This window comes from Alexandromys fortis, unplaced genomic scaffold (genome assembly GCF_014885135.2).
Source record: "Alexandromys fortis isolate MF-2015 unplaced genomic scaffold, M_Fortis_MF-2015_v1.1 scaffold_80, whole genome shotgun sequence".
Lineage (NCBI taxonomy): Eukaryota > Metazoa > Chordata > Mammalia > Rodentia > Cricetidae > Alexandromys > Alexandromys fortis.
Genome location: NW_026068174.1, coordinates 4,402,834 through 4,424,821, shown reverse-complemented (window position 1 = coordinate 4,424,821; position 21,988 = coordinate 4,402,834). Strand labels below are relative to the sequence as shown.

The 21,988-nt window shown below is 40.3% G+C and overlaps 1 protein-coding gene across 1 annotated transcript in view; it reads right to left on the bottom strand.

The window, feature by feature from the left end:
* Nlk (nemo like kinase) overlaps window positions 1-21,729 on the bottom strand; it is a 134,992-nt gene extending 113,263 nt beyond the window's left edge. The window contains exon 1 of the mRNA XM_050128638.1: window positions 21,275-21,729. Within this exon, the coding sequence (XP_049984595.1) occupies window positions 21,275-21,729 (455 nt within the window). The remainder of the gene's footprint in view (window positions 1-21,274) is intronic.
* Window positions 21,730-21,988: the final 259 nt, after the last annotated feature.

The window sequence follows — 21,988 nt, the reverse complement described above, 5'->3', positions numbered from 1 at the left end:
ATGCTGGGAATTGAACCTGGGTCCTCTGGAAGAGCAGCCAGTGCTCTTACTGCTGAGCCATCTCTCCAGCCCCAGTTCTGGTCTTCCTTTATTTTTTCCTCCTGAGAGCTGAGATTAAAGACATGCACCAGCACCGCCCGGCAACACTGTAATTTTTAAGAAATTTCTGTGTCCCACCTGTGGCCTTTGGGTTACAGATGCTAAAGCAGCTATGAATGTAGCTCAACACAAAATCATAAACATCATTAACATTGAAATATTTTTCTTAAAATTCGTGTGGGGCAGGGCATTTGTATGTGTACCACAAACACACAGATGTTCATGGAGACCAGAAGAAAGTGTCAGACTTCCTGGAATTGGAGTTGCAGGAAGTTGTGAGCCACCTGATTTGGGTGCTGGGTCATTCATTCCTTATGGAAGAGCAGCAAGTGCCCTTAAAAAGTTCTCGAGTAAGCTTTGCAAATGACAATGTCGTGTTGCAACATAAAAAGTTGGATGTGCCTGCATCCTTTCATCATCGAAATCTCATTAAGGAGTCATTCCCTTAATCGAGCCTAATTAACAAGACAATTATAACTGCCAGGATACTATGGACGACGTAATGCTGGAAAAGTGTCCTTTAAGATTTGCCCAAACTGAAGCCCTGGGTATATCATTCATATCTTTTCACAATAAGCAGTCTGTACATAATGTAACCCTGTATTTACTCTTGTGTGTGCCATGTATATACTAAGCAAACATTCTACCACTGAGCTACACGCTCAGCCGTGGATGTATACTTTAACTACAGTTTATTTACAAATATTCAAGTACTTAGGTTTCTTCCAGATAGGGACAGTGCCAGAAAGGACTGGCCTCCTCCACAAAACTAGTTACCACAATCACTCATTCTTCTCCATAAAACCAGGATGAGATGTGCTAATATATAATGCAAACAGCTAATGTCTTGATGTTTACTAAGAATAAAACAGCAGTATTTTATGATCATCATTACACTAAATTTTCACCAAAAAAAAAAATCTGAGTTAAATACCATGGGTCTCTACTTTATAGATTAGGAAATATGAGACACAATGCAGTGAAACCAATACACCTAAAAATTACACCACCAGCTAAGTACCAGAAGGTCTCTACAGACTCAAGAACTTAAAAGTAACCTGTTTAATGTCTGCCTTCCCTGTACAACATTATATTAATTTTTACCCAGTTTACTTCAGTGTTCAAAGCCTAGTACATAGGTCTTCAACAAATCTGTCCCCTAACCTAAAGATGACACCAAGCTCAACAAGTCCTTCCATTAAATCTGCCTGTAACCCCTACTCCACGCTGAATAGCTGTCATCTACCAAGTTTACAGCCATCTTTTCTTGGTTCCCAATGATCTACAAATCTGATAAGCTTTCTGTTAGTATCCAAATTATCGATAAAATGTTACAAACTCCTATAGCTGGGTTTGAAACTTTGCTTTTCACATCTTAAATCTGGACATTTGTAAAACCATTTATCTGAAATCATAGCTAGACCTCTCTTATGCTAGTTGGGCTTTCTATAAAGTGTTACTTTACCCAAACTTTTCTCCAGCTTGCCGTTTTTCAAGTAAATACCTGTTTCCCGTCTCATTCACTTATTTCTTAAGGTTCTTATTTGGTCCTAAGTCCTTTCTGCTAATCCTCATTTGTTATAAATAAAAATCCCAGGAATGAGAAATGAGATGTTCCACACTACTAAGTAAACTTCTATGAGGACAAAGGAGTTGACTTAACAAGCAACATCTTTTGAGACAGGAATTAGGAACCTTATAGAAGACAATCAGAAGCAAAATAAAAAAACTTTTAGATTGTAATATTATCTTCTCTTTAGGATGTCATTTCAGCAAATACTTTTTTTTTTTTTTTTTTTTTTGGTTTTTCGAGACAGGGTTTCTCTATGGCTTTGGAGCCTGTCCTGGAACTAGCTCTGTAGACCAGGCTGGTCTCGAACTCACAGAGATCCGCCTGCCTCTGCCTCCCAAGTGCTGGGATTAAAGGCATGCGCCACCATCGCCCAGTTTCAGCAAATACTTTTTAGGGAACAAATGTCAGCAAGGAGTGACTGAGGCACTTTGCACCCTGTTCCTTGTGCTTTCCTTTGCCTTCCACACTGTCTTGGATAAAAATTTACAATATTCTGCAGCATCTTCATTATTTCTCTTAGTATGTTGTACATGTGTGTGCACACACACACACACAGACCACATAGATAAAAAATTCTGGGTTTGGGGCCATCAAAATGGCTCAACTGGTGAAGTAGCGAGTCACCAAGCCTGATGACCTGAGTTTAATCCCTGGACCGACACGGAGGAAGAAGAGAACCAAGTCCTGCAAGTTTTCCTTTGGCCTTTATATGTACACCACAGCATAAGCCCATCCCCCAATACAAACGTGATAAAGACTAAAATAAGGTGGTACATGCTTTTAACTCTGGAGGCAGTGGCAGACAGATCTCTGTGGGTTCCAGGCCAGCAAGGGCTACATAGTGAGACTGTATCGATCAATCAGTTGGGTCAGGGAGATAGTTTATTTAGCTAAGGGAGTTGCTGCCAAACCTTCTGACCTGAACCCCAGGAACCCCAGGAACCATGGAGGAGGGAGAGAAGTGACTCCTGCAAACTGTCCTCTGACTGCCACAATGACACTGTTACTCATACACCCACACAAAATAGATAACTAAATACAATTTTTAAGATCAATTAATCCAAGGATTAGTCAATTCTCAAAAAAACTAAAATTTCTCCCAAACTCAGATTCAAGTTTTTTATTTTATTTTTTAAGGTACCATTTCACTCTGTGGTCCAGGCTAGCCTAGAACTCACTATTATAGCCCATGCTGGCCTAAAACGCTCAGGTGATTTCCCTGCCTTAGTCCCTTCTCCCCCACCACCATCTACTCATTAAGGCTTAATCACTTACTTGTTTGGCAGCAAGTGCCTTTACCTGCTGAACCATCTCATCCGTCCCGGAGTCTTATGTTTGACTAGACTCAGGTTGGAAGCAGAGGATGGAAGTACAAACTGCCTCTCTATCTGTTTGCACTCTGTTCCTTGTACTTTTCGTTGGCTTCCATTACTGCCGTGGCTAAAAGTCTAGGGTATTCTGCAGCCTCTTCATTATTGTTTCTAGCATGTTGATTCTTCTGACCAAAACACCATGTTTGTATTACAGGACACAGACTAGCAAGAGGCTGAGTCTTGGGGGCTTTGGTTTCTGTTTCTTATCGTTTTAAAGGGATTTTAGACAACAGATTGATAGACATTTTGTTTAGAGAGACTGAAAGTGGCAAGTCCTGCAAGCTCTTTCATTGTCTTAGTTAGGGATACTATTGCTATAACGGAACACCAAAAGCAACTTGGAAAGGAAAGGATTTATTTCATTTATCAATTAATCATCAAAAGCAGTGAGGGCAGGAACCTTGAGGCAGGAGCTGATGAAGCCATGGAAGAGTACTGCTTACTGGCACGCTCAGTCTTTCTTAGAGAGCCCAGGACCACCAGTCCAAGGATGGCACCACCCATAATAGGCAGTGTCCTCCCCCATTAATCACTAATTAAGAAAATGCCCAACAGCTGGTTCTTATGGCGGCATTTTTCTCAACTGAAGTTCTCTCCTTTCAGATGACTCCAGCTTGGGCAAATTGACATAAGACTAGCAAGCACAGTCACAGATCAGAAGCAAAGGAGTTAGCTGAGATTCCAGGAGTCCTCTCTCCTTTGTAGTAACAGTCAAGTTGAAATCACTCAGATGGGCACCAACTATGAGACACCAGAAAGACTTACACGCTCTCTCTCCAGTTCCCCTGGGCTATAGCAGGAGTGCCTCTTACTTACTAGTAGGTTCACCTGGTCATGCATCAAGACACCTTGCTTCATGGGAAAACTGTTGTTTCCACCACTGATTCAGACCACACAATCCTTCCATTCTTCACCACAAGCATCAACAGCAACCTCTGCGGCCAAACGCTTCACATAAAGTATTACGTTTATGTTCATGGTCCACTCAGCGAGCTTCTGGCAGTCAGTGGAAGGGAGACATGAAGCTTTACCTTCATGAGCTGACTGCCTAGGAGGCTCAGGGAGAAAAAGTTCAAGTCTATTTTTTTTAAACAAAATTATTATATGGTGAAAATATGCAAACAGTACACAGTGGTGGATACCACAAAACTTAGCTAGAGAAGAAAAATCATGGGTATGCCTGCCACAAAGGAGTATTTTTGTCCACTTACATTTTTTGAGATAAGGCCTCACTATGTACCCCAGGCTAACTAACCTCAAGCACACGGCTCTCAGGACTCAGATCTAAAGAGATGGAATTACAGGAGAGGGCTGTCACACTTGGCTCTCAAAAGACATACTTAGCCCCTTCAGCCTCTCCTCTAGCTTGTGGAGCTTAAATAGAGAGAGTACTCGTGCTATGAGGTATTTAGTAGATCCCTTCATTTTTCTAAGTTTTCATCATTTAAAAATGTATTATTGTGTGGGGCTGGAGAGATGGCTCAGTGGTTAAGAGCACTGACTGCTCTTCCAGAGGACCTGGGTTCAATTCCCAGCACCCACATGGCAGCTCACAACTGTCTGAAGATCCAGTTTCAGGGGATCTGACACCTTCACACCAATGCGCATAAAATAAAGTTAAATAAACCATAAAAAAATATTTTAAAAAAAGCATTATTGTGTGATATGGATGTATTTATATACATACATGCGTGATGGTCAGAGGACGTTTGGGTGGCAGTTCTCTTCCCACTGTGAATTCCAGTGATCAACTCAGGTGGCCAGGCTTGTTGCCACGCAGATTCTGTATAAACCTTGAATCATTTGTTTCCTCAAAGATTCATTAAAATGTTGACACAGAATAAAGCAAACCCATTTCAATTCTTTATTACTTTCGCTAATTAGAAAACGAACAAAAAATTATTACATTTCACACACACTATTTATATACTTTCCTCTAAGCAACTTAAAATAAAGTAAACTTAATCTTCATAATTTATATAAAGCCCTCAAATAAGCAAAATTAAACAATACAGTTTAGGTACTTTGGTGAGAGATTAACAGAACTGTTCTACAACTGGATGTCGTGACATTGGCACAACTGTCTAAGAATTCACTGAATTCTGTAAATAAGTCAAATACCTCAGTCAAAGTGCTTTTGAAATAAGCCTCAAACGAATGAGAAACAAGGCACAGGCTGGGAGAACGTACTTACAAGTCATGCATCCAATAAAGACTAGCCTCTAAGATACATAAGGAGCAAGCAAGGCTGCTCTAGCTTTCACACTCTGCTAAGCACACCGTGTCTGTCTAAGGTGCTCAGTGGCACCAAGCCATCACTTATTGCTAAACTTATAAAACAGAAACAAGGAAATAAGAAAAACAAGCTCAGAATTAAACTCTGCCTATGTTAGCAGCATCGGAGGGCTTTGGCGTGTCTTGATGTCAGACGTGACTCTGAACAGTTTCTGCTTACTGGCTCAATTTTCTACACAAGATTCAGCACTGTATTGAAGTGCTGTTCTCCCTAACAGTCCAGCAATATTCTTTATGTAGATCATAGAAAACGGATAAGAAAGGGAAGCAACTTCCTTTTCAAAATAAAGGGCTGTTTTTGAAAATACAATTGATTTATCCTATATTATTTTTAGATTAGGGCTCTTTAAAAAGACAAAAACCAAAACACACACAACAAAACCATTACCAGAGGAGTCGTCTAAACACCATTAAAAGTGTCGCCTTCCACTGCATGAGGAAGAAGGGACCCTGAAATATATGCCAGCACTCGTTTTTGAGAACCACCATCCCATACCAACTTGCACTAGAAACTTTCATCTAAAGAACAAACAATAAGTACCCGGCTCTGAGGAAGTGAATGAGGTCTGGGCCCTTTCAAGGGCTCCCTGGGGAAGATAATGCGCTATGGTGGTTGAAGTGTTTAGTTCTCACTTCATTAGCACTGAAAAAGGCCAAAGGCCAAAGATTAGCCTGTATGTGTCTTCAGGATGACCATTTACATTAGAAGAAAATGGAAGTTATGAAAACTAGATTCTTAGAATTTAGTTTTACTCCGAGGCGTGGGCTGGCCTGGGCTGGCCTTGAACTTGAAGCTGTCTTCACACTTCAGCTTCCTCTGCACGGGGATTACCGACTAGAGCCACACTCCACCTAAAACCTAGTTCTTCTAAAGCTTATCCGCCCACAGAGATGGCTAACATACACTATAACCAGTTAGCCCAGTTAACCAGTCTAGTGTTCCTATCTTTGTCTTGACTGCTGAGGGACTTGAGGGAATTTATCTGCAGATACCTGTATCAACTGCATCAAGTAACCATTAACTGTGGCCTACCAGTCATTTTGATTTCAACTCCAATCACCTTCTTCTAGGTGGTTACCAAACCCTGTCCTAATAGTACAATTGTGCTGACAACAGAAAACCCCTTTCATAGCTAAACCAAAAGATTTCATGGTTCAAGTCCTGCTGTCAGCTCATTTCTGGTAAAGCTGGGCTATCACGTGGCCCAGAGCTGACACAGCAGCTGCCCTTTCACACACAGTTGTCACCTACAGAATGACGCGACAGTCACTCCTAATCATTAGCTAATGTTGTAGACTGAAAAAGTTATTTCTTAGGGCTTTGTCCTATATATAGAAATAATCATTACTCTTTGGGAAACAATGATTCATTTACTGAAACTGAGTTTAACAAAGGAATTATTTGGTATGGATGGAAAAATACAGAGCAGCGAGTTGGGTGACACCAATCACATCATCAGCAGTTCATGTGACTAGATAGGGCAATTTACTTTAAAATTTTAAAAAACTATGCTAAGTTAAACTTTAGCTTTGACCACATAACAGTCTAGATCATGTCCTCTATTCCCAAACTGTGAAAGTCAGGGTCCATATTCTGAAAAGGCTCTCTGACCTCCACAAGAAAGAGCACCCTTGCAGAGTGAGCTATTCCTGCTCAGGTGCTTGGCTCTGACCAGCACGCTTCCATTCTACATGTGATGTGCACTAGATGGCATGCTAAGGGTTAAGAAATCAGAATTCCAAGAGACACAAGCTCTAAGACCCACCCTTGTCTAGAGGAAAGCTTGTCAAACCTACTATGTAACAGTGAGCTGCTGGTGCAATGACCAGAAATTTCTTAACATTTTAAGTGTAAATTAACTCAATCTCAGCCATTTCTGCAGAAAGTCTCAAAGCAGATAAATCCAAAGTCATAAAAGACGATCTAGAGAGATGACTGAGTAATTCTTAAGTTTCTGGGGGCTTACAGTGTTTTAAAAAAAAAAAAAAAAAATAGAGGATGGAGAGGTGGATCAGCAGTTGAGAGCACCAGCTGCTCTTCCAGAGGACCCAGGTTCATTTTCTAGCACCCAAATGGTGGCTCACAACCACCTGTAACTTCAGTTCCAGGGGATCCAACACCTTCCGGCTTCCTTAGGCACCAGAGACACACATGGTATACATACATCATGCAAGCATTCATACACATAAATGAATCTTAAAACAAAAGGGGGTAGGCATGATGCAGCATCCAATAGACATACAAAACTGTTACATTTAACAGGATGTTAAACTGAGATGTTCTCAATTGCTAGCCATCTCTCTAGCCCAGCAGGTCTCAGCCTTCCTAATGCTGTGACCCTTTAATACAGTTCCTCATGCTGTGGTGACCCCCAACCATAAAATTATTTTTGTTGCTACTTCATAACTGTAATTTTGCTACTATAATGAACTATAGTGTAAATATCTGTGTTTCTGATGGTCTTAGGTGACCCCTGTGAAAGGGCCATTCAACCTCCAAGGGGTACAACCTACAGGCTGAGAATCACTGCTCTAGCCCCTACTCCAGTACTTTACCTAGAAGTTTTAGTTCTTGTGACACCAAACCAAACCTCAAGTCACTGGTACACACAAAATCAATAGTGTGTTTTAGATACCTTCTGTAGGTTTCAGGTATAGTTGTGTTTGCTTTGGTCCGACCTTGCTTTAATACAGGGACCTTATTTTTAAAGGATATTAACTGGAGAAGTATTACTAATGAGAACAGGGAACAAAGGCTTTGGCTCGCCATTGGCCAGCTATGTGACTGCACAAATCTCAGGAAGCAGGCTGATGTATTCTAAGTATGACTCCTCAAGCCATTCTGCTCAGGTCAAACTCAGTGCTGCCCTTGGAGCTGTAGACTATAAACACATTTTTCTTTTGGCTTTTTTGTACTTTTCAAGCCTACAATAAACATTATTACTTTGATAATGCAGAGAGAGAATCAAACAGGCAAAATCTCTCTTTTATTCACTAAAGAAAATTTGTGTCTGGAAAGCAGCCATTCTAAAATCAGAATGACTTTCTTTAAAAACACAACTGAAAAAAATCTCAAATGGAGGCACATACATAGCCTGTCAACAAACATAAAAAGTGCTGGATTGGCATGCTTTCCATAAGCTAGTAAGTTACTTTTACTAAAGTGGACAGTAAATGACAGCTAATGTTTACATGGTAGCAGGCACAGTTCTAAGCTTTCACTTACTCCTGGATGGCCTACTGTCACTGTGCATGCTATCCGACGCATGAAGACTGTGGGGTACAGAGAGAAAACAATGCACCCACATTCAATGAGGGACAGAGCCAGGACCTAATCAGAGGACAGACACTAAGTCACACTGCCACTGTCCCTCTGTATTTAAATGCTGCCCTCCATTTGCTCTCGACTTTTGTTCTACAAGCTCTTCTACTTTTCCTAAACTCGGGGGAAAAGAGAATATAGGGAGTCTAGCTGAACTTTTACTATTTAAAATTATGATTCATTTCCCATTTCCAAGTCATTGCTTCAAAGCCACAGAGAGTATAATTTAGTTGCCATACATGCCAGTAAATGAACAAAACTGTAACATCTGTGGTTTTAAGCTACAGGTGGAGCACATGTGTGACCTTGAATCTATCACCAGCACTGTTAAAGTCTTTGTGTGCACAAAGGCACGCGCACAACTAAAACATGAAAGGAACCGAATGGCATTCTTTAGTAACTTTAACACTGAAATATTTTAATAATGAAAGGTGCCTTATTGATTTTCCAATTTCTTGGAAACAGTCCCTAAAACCAATTGCTGTACTTTTCTAAAATTTCTATTCCATTGAAATGCTTTAATCACATCATCAATTTTTTAAAAACCACATCAATTTTTACTTCCAACTGTGGCTGTAGTACACACTTAACTAAATTCACAATCCCAATTACGATAATGCAAAGGGCCTGGTAAAACAAATACAAACAGCAACCAATTAAGCAAGGTTAAAAGTTCTCACATTATTCTTAAAGACTAATCCAAGCACACCTGTAAATGCACAGAACCCACATGCTTATTAATTGTTAAGCTTCTAGATTACTTTTAATGTGCTTAAATCCCCCCACATTTGTATTACTAAGCGGACAGTTTTGTAGAAATACAAATAATGAGAAGAGAGGAAGGGTTGGCAGCAGCTTCCCAGAGAAGCACTTGAGGACTCCACCCTCTGGGTGCTTCTGTACAGTGAGATGAGACAGTGAAATAAAGTCACCTGCTTTATTTCAATTTACTTACACAATTTTCAACTCTGTAGCTCTCTGCTATGGAACATTAAGAAAATTAGCATGTAAGAAAAAAATCACCTGCTTATGTAAATTGGAGGATGATTTTTATCCATGCAGACAGAAGGGGGAAAAGCTGCAATCTAGGTCAAATGACTAATTTTATCTATTTGTTCAAATGCCTCATTTCACCTTTCTCTGTAGCTCAAAGCAAGAATTTTAGGTCAAGGAATAGATAAGCAAAAGCTTGCATTGTTTATTCCCCAGTAAGGACTTAGCTGTCTGACACCACTGAGTTCTATATTACTTGAATTGAAGACAAAACTGAGAACCTCATCTAGATAATGAACTACAACACAAAGAAAAGAAAGGAGTCAATTGAGATATCTGCTCTAATTGACAGAAAGCAAACATGGCAAGGACTGGGTACCAATGTTACATTCTGCTACTTTAGAAAGCTCCAGATCAAAGGAAAATACCCCTAAGTAACTCAGGACAGACACAACAATTCCTCTACAAAGAACAAGATTCTAGTTTGTCTAAGTCTGACATAAATTGTTACTTCATGAATGTGTTACCTTAGTCACTAATGACTGACTGCCCTTCCCAAATTCACAAGGGGGGGGGGGATGATGATGTTGTCAGCCCTTCCACCACTTACAACTGACAGCCAGGAAGGTGTGTGTCAGAGTGCTCCGATTTTACACGGTACTAGAGATAAAACCCTGGCTTTGTCCTTGCTAGATAAGCACATTACAAACTATACTGTATTCTCAGGCTTCATTCTTCCTTTAAACTTTTTAAATAGTTATCTTTAACATCCTATCTCCATTAACAGGGATTGGTACAGACCTGTGTATGAATCCAGGAGGGGCTAAAGGCTAGAACTGTGTTGGTCAGTGAGGCAGACAGAATATGTGGCTAAAAGTGCCTAGTCCAAACTGAAACGTGCTCTAAGCAAATGGATTTTTGTAGTCTTAGTATGAAAACTATAAACTATATCATCAATAATTTTTAATAGAAATAACAGTATTCTTAATATAATGAGTTAAATAAAACATATTACTAAAAACAATTCCACCTGTTTCTTTAGCCCTCTTTTCCCACTGTGTCTAGATAACGTAAAACCATAGCTTTCATTATTTTCCTTCTGGGCAGCACTACACTTCACTGAATGCATCCATGCTCCTTCCCTTGCAAAATCACTATGGGAAGTCACAGTCTCTCCCTGCAGCAACCTTAAAGCTGGGCCAAAAATCATTTTCTAAGAAGTCCATCTGCAAATTAGTAAGTCCCTTACCCAAGTTCAGAACTTAACTTACAAAGCAATGTAAACACACACTACTGCCCCAGTCATCTTACTTAATGATACACCAGAAACAAAACAAAACAAACCCAAATATTTATTATTAGGTTTTATTTAAAACTTTAAAAACAAGAGCAGGGCCTGATGTTGACAAGCCTATAATACTAACTTCTTGGAAGCTTGAGGCACTAAGACTCCTCAGTGAGCTCAAGGCCAGCCTGGGCGACTTTGTGAGTCGTTGTCTCAGAAATAAAATGTATAAGGAGGGCTTAGAATGTACATAGCTCAGTGGTAAAACTCATTAAGCATGGACAATGCCCAAGGTTCATTTCCCAATTATGCAAAAAGCAAATTTAAAAACCAGTACTGGCAGCAGAGAGGCTAAGATAGGACACAAGGAGTTTTAAGCCAGTCTGGGAGACAATGGTGAGACCCTGTCTCAAGAAAAAAAAAATTAATAAAAAAGAAAATCATCTCAAATGTTTAAAAAAACAATCAAATAAAGGCTGGTGGTGCAGGGCTGGAGAGATGGCTCAGCAGTTAAGAGAACCTACTGCTGTCCTTGAAGAGGACTTGAGTTCAATTATCAGTAGCTCATAACTGCCTATAACCCCAGCTTCAGAAGGGGCCATCAGCAGGCCCCAACACGTACATACTCTCACACACACAATTAAAAATAAATATTTTTTAAAAGGTTGGTGCGTTTAATGTCTAGCAGAAGAGAAAGGGAGGGGGAAAGAAAGTAGGAGAGGGAGAAACTCTTATTTTCACTGTTATTATTATTATGTTGGGAGTGGGGGCATTGCGCATGCTCCATGGCAGGCCTCTGAATGCCAGAAGACAACTTGTGAGTTCTGGGTACTGACGCAGGTCTTCAGAATCACACAGTAAATAAATACTTTTACCCACTGAGCTATCTCACTGGTCCCAAAAGAGGAAATCTAAAATCTAAAATCCTGTTTCACTACCATAGCTTCTAACTGCCCAAACAGGAAGGCTTTTCTCTGCTACTGAACATGTACAATTCTCATCAATCAGTCAGTAATAGGAGGGCAAGAACAACTGAATATTTATCATCTGGTCTCAACTGCTCAGCAGTTAAGAGAACTTGTTGCAGCCAGGTAGTAGTGGTTGTGGTGCACGCCTTTAATCCCAGCACTTGGGAGGCACAGGTAGGCGGATCTCTGTGAGTTCAAGACCAGCCTGGTCTACAGCGTGAGTTCCAGGACAGCCCAGGGCTACACAGAGAAACCTGTCTGGAAAAACAAAAAGAAAGAGCACTTGTTGCACTTACAGAGGACCCAGGTTTAGTTCCCTGCACCCATCACAACCATGTTTAATTCCAATTACAGGGAATCTGCCCCACTTCTTGCTTCTCCAGACCAGGCACACACACATACATACATACACACACATATACACACATGCATACATACATACTTACATACATACGTACATACATGAAAGCAAATATTCATAATTTATTACAACTTGTTTTAAAATCTGATCTCAAAGTTGGATAAGGTGACATTTATCTTACTTACACACACACACACACACTCCAGACAGTGTCTTACGTACGTACTCACGTACCTCATGCTGGTCTCCAACCTCCAACTATATATATATTTGAGGATGAGCCTCTTGTTTCTACCTCCCAAATGCTGGAGATACACAAGCTATCACACTGACTGCCTTTCTGTGGCTCTGTTCATGCTAGGCAAGGACTCGACCAACTGAGCTTCATCCTAGGCCTTCACTCTTCCTTTATACCTTTGAAACAATTACCTTTAAACATTTCCATAGTTACCTGCCCTGAAGAAAATCGTTGTGTGGTCACTAGCAGATTTTACTTGCCCACAAATAATGTCACTGTGCTTTTCAAATATTAATGCCATTTTATAAGACTTTTAGGAAACAGGATTTTTATAAACAAGGAAACCAAGGTTCAGAAACTTTTAAATAACTTTAGTAGAGTCACAGGATTGTTGATAGCAAAGTCAGAATGAGACTGTATCTTGTCTTCTGGCAAGCTTAGTTTAGTATTCTATTATGTAATTAGCATCAACGAATAAACTTCTCCCAAAGAAAACAGTATCTGTACACAATAAACATCAAGTTTTCTGGCTTATTAAACTACAAACACAAACTTAGGGTCTAAAAAATGTTAGTAACAATAAAGTGTGGCTGATACTTAGAACATTTAAAATCTGGGGCTGGAGAGATGGCTCAGTGGTTACGAGACCTCCCTGACTGCTCTTCCAGAGGACCTGGGTTCAACTCCCAACACCCACAAAAAAAAAATCCCTCAATCTCGCTCTTTCTGCCTCTCTCTCTCTCTCTCTCTCTCTCTCTCTCTCTCTCTCTCACACACACACACACACACACACACACACACACACAATTTGAGGGAGAAACCAGATACACTCATTCTTTCGAAAGCCATCAATGATCTCTTAATAACTGCAATGGCCTTTTCTCCGTGCTAATTTTCCTGGACTTTTAATGTGAACCAACTCTCACCCCTATTCTAACAGCCTCTTACCACACAGGGCTGTCACCCTGGGGAATGCATTTCCTATCTGACCGAACTTTAGTCTGGCCTCCAGCAACTTCTTCCACCACAGCAGAACATCCCCCAAGGCTCAGACAGTCCTTAGCAACTCTACCGTTTAATTTAAACATTCAAAGAATTAAATCTAATCCATCATTCTCTTACTTAAAAACTTTCAAGAGCTGTCATTTACAGGGTTTCAGTCTTTTTTCCTTTCTCACTGCCCCCACAAGAAATTCATTTTATAAACTGGAGAGGGAGGGGCTGCTTCAATTGGTAAAGTATTTGCCATGCAAGCACAAGAACCCTAGTTTAGATCCCCAGAACTCATTTTAATCAGGATGGTAGCGTGGACCTGTAATCCCAACGCTGTGGAAGCAGAAACAGGCTCTTAGGGCTTGCTCTTCAGTAAGAGACCCTGTCTCAAAGAAAGATACAAGACACCCAGTATCAACATCTGTCAAGTGCGTGCGAGAGCACAACACACAGCAACAGCAGTAGCAGCAGCAGGAGCACAAAAATAAAAATTTTTTAAAGTTCCTCTAATCATTTCCCTTGTGTGATTTTAATACTATAGATGCCTTGTATGTATATATGGTACTTTCTTCATGAAAAGATGAAGATTCTTGCCCTATCACCCTTGTCACATCAATAACCTCCACTTCAGCATGACAGTCCAACCTTTTTTGCATCTCCTACCACCCAATGTGCAACATTTTCTGCGCAACCAAGTGGTTTCTTGCATCTGGGCCCATTCACCTACTATCATAAAAACACAACACAAATTTACATAAAGAAACCGCCTATTTGCCAATAAGCAGGCTTTCTTGCATGAATAGCTTACCTTCCACAAGAAGCCCTTCTCTAAGCTCTCAATAACATTCAGGGGCCAGCCACCTAGCTTGCTGCATTCATGGCACTAAATTATAACTATCCATTTACAACTTGCTCTCCCTAGCACAGTGACTAGGACACACACAATACACTAGTATTATCAGAAGTGAAAATACTGCATTGTTGGGATTGTTGTTTCAGCTTTGTTTTGTTGAATTTGGGTTTTGGTTTTTTTTTTTTAGATAAGGAATCCTTCTGAGCCCAGGGTAGCCTGGAACTCAGCACTGGTCCAGACTGGCCTTGAATTTACAGCATTCCTTCTGCCTCAGCCTTCCGAGTGCTGGAGTTACAGACAAGAGGCTGAGACATTATGCTCATTTTCCTAACTAGTTTCAGTTTTTACTAAGGTTTTATGAACTACCTAAGAGTAAGAACACATTTTTCAAATTACTTAGCTACTATAAACTCCTTCAAGATAAGATCAGGACCTTTAGAAGACAAGCTAATTCCCTGTAGCTCAGGACAACACACAACAGAAATGACAGAAGCAGCTTCAAAGAGGCTTCCAAAATCAGCCGCAGAACTAAATATCCTTTCTTACTGTCTCCTAATAGTGCCAGTTCATAGCAAACAACAACAACAAAAATATGGACTAGTGAGTTCCAAGTACCAAAAACTTTCACTGTCTGACAGTAGATTTAGCTAGACTATCAAAATACAGACGCGAACCTAGGTGTAAGAAGACAATCACTACTACCCTTGTCAGACATCGCTGCACACACTACTCCCGCTCACAACAACAGGGTCACAGTGACAAGCTCTTTTGGTTAGGAAATCATTGTTGATGTGCATTAGATGGCCCAGTTAACAAATAATTCATGGAAGTAGTATGGACGCACAGGGAATCGTAACTAAAAAAACAATCTGCCAAGCAGCTTCATTCCACTTACTGGTTAGGAGACAAATGGAAGAAATTGCTTTAACCTTGACAATTTCCATCAAATAAAGTAAATCAGCATATTAAGGCAACATACCCTATATGAAGTTGATCCTTGAAATGCTAGTACATCAATAAACCTGATTTTGGTTTTTCAAGATAGGGTTTCTCTGTACAGCCTTGGCTATACTGGAACTCACTCCATAGATCAGGCTGGCCTTGAACACACAGAGATCTACCTGCCTCTGCCTCCGGGGAATAAAGGCATGAGCCACCATCACCCAGCTATAAGCTTGATTTAAAAAAAAAAAAAAAAAAAAAAAGAGGTTTAAAACAATAAGACAGCCGCCACTCGATTATACCACGAAGTCAATAAAAACTTGGACAAGTTCAAGTTATAAAGGAAAACATTCCAGTAGGCTAGCAGAGGTAGAATAAGAATAACTTTGATCTTCAGATGTCATGCTTTGCAAGAAAAAAAAATCTATATTCAGACATATTAATGCATTTGACAAACATCTTCCTCTGGCACAGCAATGGAAAGGCACCAAGCTGGTGCCCAAGAAGACATTTAACTTAGGGATATTGTTGTTTTAGCTGATCTGAAACGTACTTCTTTTTTTCAAAGAAAATGAAAAGTCTTTTTGCCAGACAGTGATGGTGTTGCACACCTTAAATCCCAGCACTTGAGAGGTAGAGGCAGAAAGATCTCTGTGAGTTTGAAGTCAGCCTGGTCTACAAAGTAAGCTCCAAGGCAGCCAGGGCTACACAGAGAAACCCTGTCTTGAATAAAACCAGGAAAAAAAAAATATGTTTTTCTAAGTTGATATTTAGTAGTATATTATGAAATTAATTTCCAATAATAAAACAACTTTACTCTTTGTTATACTGCAGGTTTTTTTTAAACATAGTATGGACAATCTCCACAGAGTTGAACTCTAAAATCATTTTGAATGTTACAGACTACAGGCTCTCAATCACCAAAAACAGATACAGTAATATGGGACTGTGTAACTTTTATCCTCTGACTCTTCTTTGTTTATGATCAAGAACCTGGAGTTTCTAAAACTATGTTTATTTGTAGTTGAATTAACAATATAGATTTCCACACTGCTAGTTCAGACGGATGCTCTGTTATGTCTACAAGAGCAACCATTTCCTTTTTATGGCACAGGCTCTGCTTCTTCAAAGCTCTCTGCACAAAGCAGACTACCCGCCCCCAACCACAGTGCCTGTTAATCTCAGCTGATAGAAGAGAAACTTCTCAACGCTACAGGTTTGGAAAACAGTTAGTAGCAAAATACACTTTTAGTGTACTAAATGAAGGATTTTCCCCAAACATCCCAAAAGCATTCCCCAATTTTTCCAACATCTAATTTCTTATTTACAGAGTAAGAGGACCATAGAAAACACACTTCTAATTTTTCACAAGATGAACAAGTTAGGAATCTCTGCCATGCACGAAAGTTTACACTGAATAATTTTTCATTTAATCACACACATCTCCCCACCTCACAGGAAATTTACTCTTCATCTAAACACAAGTGAATTTCCGCTAAAGCAACTTAGACAGTGATGACATCCTTCACTTGTTACTTCCCAGCAAGTAAATCCACAGTCGTTTCTACAGTGGCTCAGAAAATGACTACAACACTTGCTAAACTACCCATAGTACCTGTTTTGTTGTTGTCTGATTGAGAGAGCACAAGAATATTTTCTCCTTGGCTCTGAATTCAACCTTCTTTATCTCCTTGGCATGAGCAGAACTGAGAGGGACACTGTATGGTAGTTTAAAGTCATGCCTCCTAAAATAATTTGCAGATTGATATCACCTGGAAAATCTGACAACCTAGGAAGATTCTTTCAGAACATTAACAAGAGCATTTTGTCCTTTTTTTTAACCAGCAATAACTACAATAACATACACTAAGGATTTACAGTATACTAGATATATTGGTCTATAAGGATCACCTCAGGTAACTCCATACCAATTCTAACATAAGCACTATGATCCCCATTTCACAGATGAGGGACCAAAATAGTAAATTATCAAGATCACAAAGCTTAGCGATAAGTCACTAAGTGTCACCACAGTGATAGTGAAGTTTTGAAATACAGATAAAAGTAACTTGCTAAAGGTATTAAAATAAAAACATTCAAAGCTTTCCAACTATATTTGAAGTACAAAGACAACAGGATCTTTGATCTTTTAATTAATCAGACAAGTCAAAAGCTAAAACATTAATTTTATAAAGTAGAGGCTTTTCTTGGACGCACTTTTATCAAGGAAGCAGGTAGCATTAATCCAATCCATATTTTATGTTGACAGTGTCAAAACCACCTAGGCTTAGCAGCCCTCAAACTGTTCTCCTGTGGTCAGCTTACTCCAATTCTTTAAACTATACACTTTATAAGACCCTAAAAAGCACTTTGTCCCAAAGTTGTCACATTGTTAAAGCATGGTATTTTTCTCTAGCAAAGGTGAACTACAGACAAAGGTATACATTTATATTATCTTTACCAAATGACAAAAATTAGTGTTTGTGTTTTGTTTCCGTATTATGAAAACATCCATATGAGCACACAGAAGTCCTGACATTTGATAATGCAGGTCGAGTTATATATGATGTTTTAAGAGCCAATGAGCAACATCTATCATCGGCTACCCCTGATCACATTACCAGGTAAGCTGGAACCTTTACTCTGAGATAAAACACAGCAGACAGTTGTTAATGAAACCTTAATTGAACTGTCAAAGCACCATCTTTACCAGCAAGCTAATGGGTAACTCACTATTTTTACACAACTGTCCAAGACTGATATGTTAGTCTACTAGTAAAATTCAGAAGAAACATAAATCAAGTCAGGTACACTAAATTGTTCAGTAATAAATCTGAATAGTAAAATACTGCATCATTTCTATGACTATTACTCCCTGGCTGCACTGAAGACTAGTATAAAATACTTATGTCCACCTTTTGGCTATTAGCTAGTACCCCAAGGTGCATGTCCATAAAAAGAAATGGGGGCAGATATAATTCCCTGTCATAAACTATGCCAGAAAAGTATTAAAAAAATACTGACTGTTTGAATCTAAGTGAATCTTATGATACCCAGATAATTACATATAGAGTATTGGCTTAAATGATGTATTAATTTTTATCTTCTGTTTAATTATTTTAGGAAATAATTGTTTCAGGTGCAAAAAGAACTTTTTAAATCAAAATGAAAAAGCCTGTTTTATTAGTAAACGGTGAAAACCCTCACCAATTTCAGTACACTACTGGCAATTTACTCTGGTTTGGTTATCCAATCTCTAGTTCTAGCGATCTTAGGTCACACTGCAGTTAAATTCCAAGTAAGCAATTCAGACAGTAAGTCATCAATATGTAAATATAAAAATAGAAAAGCATTTGCATACTAAAAACACACACCTGGTACTCTTCCCTTTTTTCAAACTAAACTGTATTTCACCTAAAACAGCTAATAAAAACATCCCTGAAAGAACTAGCAAAACCTGACTGTGAAATAAAGACAGATCAAAAAGAAAAAAACATTTGGATTTAATTAGAAAAAAAAAAAAAAAACCAAACCATTCGAGGACACAGCAAGATGGCAGCCACTGACAAACCAAGGAGAGAAGCCTCAGAAGGATCCCAACCTGCTGTCACCTAGATCTTGGATTTCCAGCCTCCAGAACTGAGAGAAATAAATGCCTATTGTTTACGCCAAAACAAAGAAGTCAGTAGATCAATCAATCAACCAACAAAGAAGTCAGTAAGTCAAAAAAGCGGTAAGATGCTATAGCCCCATCCTAGGTGCTAAGAGAGAAAAAAAAAATGACTTCTAGACCAGGGGTTCTCAACACATGAGTTGCGAACCCTTTGCAGATCGAAGGACAGTTCCAGAGGTCGCCTGAGGCATTTACACAGCAGCAAGCACAGTCATGAGGTAGCAACAAAACTAATTTTATGGTTGGGGTCACCACAACATGAGGAACTGTATTAAGGGTCTCAGCATTAGGAAGGTTGAGACTCACTCACTGTTCTAGACTAAACATAGTCTGGTACTTCTGCAATCCCAGCACTCAGAGATAGCGGGATCACACCAAACTTGAGGCCCAGCCCAGCGCTCTATATAGTTGAGCTGTAGGCCAGTATTGAGACTTTGTATCCAAAAGTTACAAAAAAAGTACCTTGGTATATAATTCTTATCCTCAAGGAACTTACACTGTATTCAGTAAGGGAAGGCAAACCCAAAACCACAGAAGATGGTGTCAGAGGTGTATGTCAAGTTCATGGTGCAAGGGCTAGCCTATGAATCTCCAGGACGGATTCCTGCCGAGAGCTCGTGCATTTTCAGATGTGAGCAACTGCTAACACCCACTAGCACAACGTTTGCCAATGAGAAGCTGGAGCACACCCTTTCAGCCTTCTTTATTCTTGCCACAGACCTGAAGTTAAAACTTGTACAAGTAACCTTGCCTTTTGACAGAAAGGTAGTGAGTAAATTCTAAAAACCGTTTCCCTTTTTGTATTCCTGGTTTTCAGCACTGACAGACACAACCACATCTAGAAAATCCAGATACTCAAAGTTTGTAAAATGGCAAGAGTCAAAGGAGGAACCAATTTTCTCTTGCTCTCCTCCCATCCCCCCAGAGTTTGGAAAACCTCAAGGGTTAGGCAAGGAATGGAAGTTCATAGTGAAGTCCCTGGGGAGGGTGCTGTGGAAGAGAAAGAGGAAAGCAGGAACGGGCAGGTCCCTGAACAGGGTGACTGGAAAGGAACCATTATGGCCTACACTCCTTCCCACTAGGAATCCCACAGTCCCTGGAGAAGCAAGAAAGCAGCAATAACCTCCTTGCAGGCTAGCTGAGGAAAAACTGGACTCTGTTTTCTTCATTTTAAAAGAAGAATTAAGAATCAGCTCACTTAGGTGCCAAGACTATAAATTCTGAAATATGAAGATAGCTAGCTATTATGCAAATGATACCTAGCTGAACTTCAGCCTTAAAAACAAAGACAAATTATTTACAGACTAGTTTGAAGGAGTTCCTTTTTTCTTGACAAGGACTTTGCTGGACATTAAGAATCTACGTTTGCATGCGCTGAAAACAGGAAATCATCTCTCTACACTGAAATTCTTAAGGCTTGGGAGGGAAGAAGAAATCCTCAGTTCGGTCTGTGCTTCACCAATCTTCCTAGGAAGAGCAAATACGCAAAGAGGTTGCATCTAAGAAATCTTCAGACTTTTAAACATACCCGACTATTAGCCAAAGTTCCTCCCAGAACAACTGAACAAGGACTAAAAGCACCCTAAGAGTCGGTGACACCGCATCACCACGAATGTGGGCCACGGCATAGCTCCAGTCTACTAACCTCATTTGTGCTGCTCGTGAGTGATGCTATATTTAATGCATTCTTATCAGAAGGTTAAGCTACAGACTTCCCAACTTTAGCTTCACGGTTTAAAATAAGCCACTCAAGTGATGATAAAAAAAAAAAAAAAAAAAAAAAAACTGGTTCAACAATGAAACCTACCTTTCTTCAAAAGGCCAAGATCACAAAGTAAGGGATGAAAAGTCATAGTGGGCCAGGAAGTTGATGATACTAAGTATATTCTGTTGGGGACTACCATAAAGAAACCAAGTTGGGGGAGTCAGTTGTTGACACCTTCTTTAACTGAGCGGCCAATCAAAACTACCGCACATGAGAGATGACCACGGTCTTTGGAGGAGTATCTAACACACTCACTTACACTACTTTGTAGGAGTATCTTACACTCAACTGAGGTTCTTCACAGGCACGTTTAACCAACCGTCTACAAACATGTGTCACTCAGGTGACAGGGCTCCACTACCACTTGTCATGACGCAAAAAAGTGCAGGCCCAGAGAGCCAATACACCAGGCCTCATCACCAACGAGGGTGGCTCCTCAAGTGGAGTTGAGCAGCTTGCTCTCCTTTGGTCAAGAGGAAGTAAACCAGGAACCGTGGACTGCCCAGTGAGGACCATGTGGAGCCGTGGTTTTGATACTCACCAGACAACACCAAAGGCTCCATATCCAATAGGTCTATCCGGCTCAATGTCCAGCTGCTGTTGATGATGCGAGTGTTGATGATGGTGCGCCTTCACGGTCGCAGCTGCAGCAGCCTGGACCTGAGCGGGGGCTGCCGCAGCTGGTCCAGGAGCCTGACCCGGTGCCGGCGATGGGAAATATGGCTGTTGTTGCCCAGGGTTTAACATGGCTGCGGCTGCGGCTGCTGCTGCTGCCGCCGCAGCTGCCGAGGACGTGTGCTGCTGCACGGGGTGGACAGCAGCAGCCGAGCCCGGATGAAGGTGGTGCTGAGGGTGGTGGTGGTGGTGAAGGTGAGGAGGAGGAAGGTGTGGAAGATGGTGGTGATGGTGGTGGTGGTGACCTGCTGCTGCTGCAGATGTACCGCCATTATAAGCCGCCATCATTTTTGCATTGGCTCTTGCGCCACAAAGAGACATTCAAAACAAAAATGCCCTTTGATTGGAAAGCAAACTGGGTCAAGCTGTCATTTGGCCATTAAAAAAAAAATGAAGAAAACCACTCACTCCACCTCAAAAAACATAGAGCGTAACTGGCTTTATGTCTTCATCAGTCAATCCAGAGAAGTTAGAGGATCTTGGGTGTTTGATCTTTTGGGTAAGAGTGTGTGGAAGGGTGTGGATTGACAAAATAAAAGTTAATAACATAAAATAAGGGGGGAAAAAGGAAAAGAAAAAG